The sequence below is a fragment of the Brassica napus genome, chromosome C5, assembly GCF_020379485.1.
Source record: "Brassica napus cultivar Da-Ae chromosome C5, Da-Ae, whole genome shotgun sequence".
Lineage (NCBI taxonomy): Eukaryota > Viridiplantae > Streptophyta > Magnoliopsida > Brassicales > Brassicaceae > Brassica > Brassica napus.
The window spans coordinates 24,252,468-24,259,201 of NC_063448.1; the positions used below are offsets into that span (position 1 = coordinate 24,252,468).

At 37.9% G+C, this 6,734-nt stretch overlaps 1 protein-coding gene across 1 annotated transcript; it reads left to right on the plus strand.

Annotated features, from left to right (window-relative positions):
• Positions 1 to 286: 286 nt before the first annotated feature.
• Positions 287 to 4,478, plus strand: LOC106443336 (putative F-box protein At1g47390). The gene has a single exon (XM_048759082.1). It carries the CDS (start codon positions 1,974 to 1,976, stop codon positions 3,099 to 3,101), a length of 1,128 nt encoding a protein of 375 aa, XP_048615039.1. The 5' UTR covers positions 287 to 1,973; the 3' UTR covers positions 3,102 to 4,478.
• The last annotated feature ends 2,256 nt before the right edge of the window (positions 4,479 to 6,734 follow it).

Sequence of the window (6,734 nt, forward strand, 5' to 3'; positions counted from 1 at the left end):
CTCCGATTGGAAGGACAAGTGGAAGATCTACGGGTATGAGGAAAAGCCCACTGAGCTCACGACGGATGTGTGGGATGGCCTCATATTGGAAGCTACCCTCTTCGATCAAAAAGGCCAATTCGTGCTCTGCTTCTCGAAGAACGAAGGATAAAGATGGTCATTTGCCCATGGTTCACAGAACCGGATAAAAACCTCATGCAGGAGTCCGTCTAGAAGATGTAAGTTTTGTTTTTAATATGTATTTTAAAATTTTCAATTAATTTAAATTTCAATATTTAATATTTTTTTTTTTGTAGTTAGAGAAGACGGGAGTCTTACCATCTCTGTCTGAGCTATTCAAGATGACTCACGCCACATCCGACTGAGTTTTTGTGGATCCTGCATTTGAGAAACTCTTCCATGTAGTGGCTGCTCGGATTGAAGAACGGGAGACGCAACTAACCCAGCAGTCTCCCGATGGATTACCCTTCACATTGACCACCGAAGAGGCCGACAGAATCTTCGAAGAGATACAACTTAAAATTTTTGTTTACGTTATTTTTAATATTTTAACATAACTAACTATATTAATATATGTTTTAATTTTATAGGTGACTCCTAAAAAGAAGGGACGAATAGTCGGCATAGGCTCTGTTAACAAAGTTGAAAGGAAAACTTCGTCATACACTTCGAGACGGGATGAAGAGACTTCTTAGATGAAAGCTCGAATGTATAGCCAGCAGGTTCGTTTAGACTCTCTTGAGGATCTTCTAGACGTGATGGCGGTGGGAAACCCGACTATGCATAGAATGTTGAGTGAGAGACGAGCCGCTCTTTGGTTGCCATCACGAAATCCCGAAGAGTCCGATCCAAACCGTCAACAGCAGAGCAACCCCTCCGACTACTTCGACAATATGTAGTTTTTTTTAGATATTTCTTTTTGTATTATGAATTTAAATATTGTATGACTTTTAAATGCTTTTTTAAAATTGTTTTTCATTTTCATATTTCGTTTTAAATTTTGAATATTAAATATAAATTCAAATTTATTATATACTAATAATAATATAATAAGAATCGATGTAAACTCCCCGTAAACATTACATGGAGTTTACATCGAATGTTTACGAGTGATTAACATCGAAAGATTTACGAGAGTTTTACATCGAAATATTTATGTGTTCTTTACAACGAAAATGTTTACGTGTGCTTTACATTGAAATCGTTACGTGGGCTTTACGACGAAGTCTTACGTGTCGTTTACGACGAATACTTTCCCTGCGCTTTACGAGAAATATATTTCGTCGTAAACATAACGAGTCGTTTACGACGAAACCTCCATTACGACGGTCGTTTAACAACGAAACGTCTTTCGAGGTTAATTCGTCGTAACACCCCGTTTACGACGAATTTACAACGAACACTGCCCTCGTAAAAAATATATTTTCTTAAAAAGTGATTTGTGATTTGTCAAAATTATGGAAACTTTGTAATTTTCATCAATTTTTTTTGCATCTATGTAAAACAAAGTGGTAGACAAAATAAAATAAATGTAATGAAATAATTTTTTTTCATTAATCTTCAGCTTTTTATTAATCCCAAATTATGTCATAAAAAGACTTTTGGAAACTTAGGAATGTATAGAATTATAACAATATCTCAAAACTCTCCTAAGATTATATAATATTAAGACTTTTAATTTTTAAACTATTTAAAGTTAAAAAAGTTACTTTTAATAGTTATAATTTATTTTTTTAAATTACAAAATTATAATGCATGCATAATTTTTATACAATGTTTATAGTCGTGAAATCGCTGACGTGTAAATATCTAACAATTTCTATGGATATATATACGGTAACCTTATATGGATGGATATATTTAATGTTACAAACTCTGAATCTTTTATGTAAATATCTAAGGAATAATGACCTGAAACCCTAGTTGGGAAAACATTTTAAGTTAAGTAGTCAATCTAAAAGCAAAAGACCCCTATGGCGAACAAGGAGAACCTTCCATGGGATTTGATTGTAGAGATCCTCTCTCATGTCCCTCCTAAATCTCTTGTCCGATTCAGAACCGTATCTAAGCAATGGAACACTCTTATCAACGACAAGGCCTTCATCAACAACAACAAGACGACGTCTCAATTCTTCTTAGCAACCAAATCCAAGATTTATGGAATAAGAGTTAATCCAAAGATAGAGGTCAGTGAGTTAACATTAGATATTCCCGCTTTAGAATATCTGTTACCTAGGCATTTGATCAATTGCGAAGGGCTTTTGCTATGTTCAATGGGTAAAGGAGCTGTGGTTTGGAACCCGTATTTAGGACAGACTAGATGGATCGAGCCCGAGAGTAACCACCCTCTCATTAAATTTTATGGCATAGGTTATGATTATGATAATCGTTACAAGACCCTTGCATCTTATAAGAAGTACTGGGCTACCAAGACATCTTGGAAAACCCATGACTTTTCGTCTGATGCATGGAAGGACCTACACACTATGGTCATGAAATCTGATAGTAGTACTCATCAGAAAGGAGGATCTATTACATTTCACACCACATGTGGTTTATCGTTGAATGGAACTTGGTATCGGATTGCTTCTTATGACAAAGCAAAGTACTTGTTCTTCCTAATTAACTTTGATTTTTCGATCCAAGCATTCTACAAATTCTGTGATCTACCTTGTGAAGATAATCATCATCAGGATACTCTTGTTATTGGGGCTTTCAAAGGAGATCGGTTTTCATTGTTAAAGCAATCCCATCTAACAAAGAAGATTCAGATTTGGCTGACCACGAACAAGATTCATAAAAAGGGTGGTGCAGATGTGGAGTGGATGAATTTCATGGAAGTGTCAGCTCCTAACTTACCAACTCTAGTACAGACTAGATCCTACTCGCAGCCAAGTTTCTTCATCGATGATAAAAGACTTGTAGTGTGTTCTTGTGACGAAACTGGTCGGGCTTGGATCTATGTTGTGGGGAACAATAACTTGATCAGAAAAATAAAAATAGATCTTGTTGTAGATCCTTGGCCTTTGCATTGTTCCTTTACTCCTAGTTTGATCTCGGTTCCTCGAGGTCAAGAAGGAGAAGCAAAATTACAACTTTAATCTCACTTACCTTCTGCTTCTTTGTTTGCTTCTTGAAGAAGCTTCAGTTGATTTGGATTTTTGTGTTCATTAACAAACCATCTTCTCTGTTCTAATTTTACTGTTTTTTTCCTTTTTGTTTTGACTTTTTTTTTTAAACTTGAACAATTTCTATTAGAATATTTTGGAGCAAACAAGATACTGTTTAGGGGATTCAGTTTAACTCTTGTGGTTTTGACTCTGATCTGTAATCACTAAGTTAGCTTTTACTTGTTGAGATTTTGAAACGGAGGAGCGTTTTTACAAGTTCGGGAAACATGCACATTCTACTTACTAGCATTAAAACACCACCATGTTCTCACGCGAGGTATTTTATAGTCTACAAAAGCTCTGTCAGAGACAGATTCTCTTTGCCTTTTTTAAAGGTACCTTCGCAATTGTAAATGTTGACATGAAGCAGAATTAAGCTGTTAGATTTGAGAATTAAGCTGACTTGAAAACACTTATAAGCTTTTATAAGGTTTTATAAGGTTTTATAAGGATCACCAGATTTGAGTAAAGCACCAGACTTGAGTATAGAATCAGAAGCACCAGATTTGAGAAGCAAAGAAAAAGAAGAAGAAGAGAGAAAATGACCGTTGAAGATCCTTTTTAAACAATCAATATTTTATTGTATTATGTACTGATACAACTTGGTCTTTAAATTCTTGTATTCAGATCCACAATTAAAAGTTTAAAGGAATAGAGTTTCTCTCAGATCTACTTTCTCTCTCTCTTTGTTCTTCAATGTTCTTCATCTAAATCTCTTTATCCTCACATTCTTTCATGGTATCAGAGCAAGTAAGCTCCTGAGATTCATTCTTCTCTACTCTATTCTCTTTACTTCCGCAAATCTCTGATTTTCCCTTTCTATTTTTGGTAAAGTTCTTCCTATTCTTGAGATGTTCTTCATTCCCATAAAAAAAAAAATGGAAAACTCTTGCACTGATGTCTTTAAATCTGTGTCTATTCCGGTTACCCTCAAGGGAACCAACTACTTACTTTGGTCTAGACTTGTCAAAATCGCTCTTGGAGGCAGAGGTCTTTGAAAGTATGTTGTTGACGGCGAAGACACCAAGAAGATCATCCTAGGAGAGGATGGTAAAGAAGTTGGTGCTGCGGCTGAAGGAGGTGGGAAGAGAAGTCAGAAGGATCTCATGGTCCTTTCCATCATTCAGAATAGTCTTGAAACCTCTATCTTGGAAGCTTACTCCTACTGTGAAACTTCCAAGGAGCTGTGGGATACTCTTCAGAAGGTATATGGCAATATATCTAACATCAGTAGGGTGTTTGAAGTCAAGAGGGCTATCAACATTCTCAGTCAAGAGGACACTGAATTTTCCAAGCATTTTGGGAAGTTCAGATCGTTGTGGGCCGAGTTAGAGATGCTAAGACATGCCAGTCTTGATCCGGATGTACTTAATGAGAGGAAGGAGCAAGACAAGGTCTTTGCTTTGCTGTTCACTCTCAACCCGGGTTACAGTGATCTAATCAAACACATTCTAAGAAGTGAGAAGCTTCGATCACTTGAGGAGCTTTGTGCTCAGATTCAAAAGGAGCAAGGCTCAGTGGGACTCTTTGGTGGCAAAGGAGACCTCATCATAGCCAACAAGGCTGAAGGAAATGAGCACAAACATGAGGGCATAGCTAACAAGGGGTATTACAAGCCAGAAGACAAGAAAGTGTGGGTGTGTGACCATTGCAAGAAAAAAGGTCACGGCAAAGACAAATGTTGGATCCTTCACCCACACCTCAAGCCTCAAAAGTTCAGGACACCTTACTCTGATGCAAGGGGGAATTTCTCTGGTGAAATGGGCGAGCCATCTACTCCTCGTCCCATGAACTCGGTTACGGCTGGAGAAGGGAAGACCTTGGGATTCAGTGGCTGTTCTATCATGAGGACTACCCAAGATGAGACAATCAAGAGGTCTGACCTTGATGCTCTCATCAAAGCCCTCAAGGAGAACTCTGGTAACACACTTGGTTTACCCTTAAATGCCTCTTATAAACTGCCCAATGCTCTTGTTACAACCTTGAATGCATCTAATAGCCTTAAGCCAGTAGTTATAGATTCGGGAGCTTCTCACCACATGATTAGTGATGCTAGGTTAATCAGTAATGTTAAGTCTGCCTTAGGTAATGTTATGATTGCAAATGGCGACAACATACCAATAAAAGGTGTAGGAAACTTGAAACTATTTGAGAAAGATACTAAAGCATTTTATATGCCATCTTTTGCATCTAATCTATTATCTGTCAAGAAGGTTGCTACTGATCTTAACTGCAAGGTTATTTTTAGTCCTAATGATGTTGTGTTTCAGGATATTGAGACTCTTAAGATGATCGGAAAGGGTGTTACTAAAGGGGGCTTGTACCTGCTTGAAGACACCAAGACTAGATCATGTTTACCTTATGCTTTTAGTTCAATCTCTGTCTTAGAAAATGATGTATTGTGGCATGCTAGGTTAGGTCATCCCCATTCTAGAGCACTAAACCTGTTATTGCCTAATGTTTATTTCAAAAATGATGGTTGTGAAACATGTATTCTTGGCAAACATTGCAAGAATGTGTTTCCCAAGTCATCTACTATCTATGAGAACTACTTTGATCTTATACACTCTGACGTCTGGACTGCACCATGCACTTCTAGGGAAAATCATAGATATTTTGTCACCTTCATAGACCAGAAATCTAAATATACATGGCTGACTATGATACCATCTAAAGATAGAGTCCTAGATGCATTTATAAACTTCCAGAACTACATAACTAATCAGTTCAATGTTAAGATCAAAGTATTCAGGTCAGATAATAGAGGGAAATATACAAGCACAACTTTCAAATCCCACTTGGCCAAGCATGGAATAAGCCATCAAACCAGCTGCCCTTACACTCCATAACAAAATGGTGTAGCTGAGAGGAAAAACCGACATCTGATGGAAGTGGCCAGGTCCGTGATGTTCTACACCAACATGCCTAAGAGGTTCTGGAGTGATGCAGTCATGACAGCATGCTATCTCATCAACCGAACTCCAACAAGAGACCTTGATGATGCCACACCTTATGAGGTATTGAACAAAAGAAAACCATCTATTGACCATTTACGGGTATTTGGGTGCTTGTGCTATGTATTGCAAACAAGTGATCATAGGAACAAACTTGAGGCCAGAAGCACAAAGGCAGTGTTCATTGGGTATTCTACCACTCAAAAAGGTTACAAATGCTACTCTCCAGAGATAAGAAGAGTCTTAGTATCCAGAGAGGTCAAGTTTGTGGAATCTAGAGGCTATTATGAGGAGAAGAGTTGGGAAAATCTCAAAGATCTATCTCAAGGGGCCTCAGATAGGGCAAACAACCTACGGCTTATCATGGAGAGCCTAGGTATCATCATGACACCGAATGAAGGAACTACTGGTTCAGCAGATAGTTTAGATCAAGGCAATGGTATGGATGTGGCTGAAGAGGCTTCTCATCCTAATCCTGAAGGGGGGAATCAAGAAGATTCGTCTACTGGTCAAGAGGAACCACACATGGGTCAAGAGGAACCACACATGGGTCAAGAGGATCCGCAGACTACTGATCAAGAGCAAGAGGTTCATGATCAGGATGAAAGCC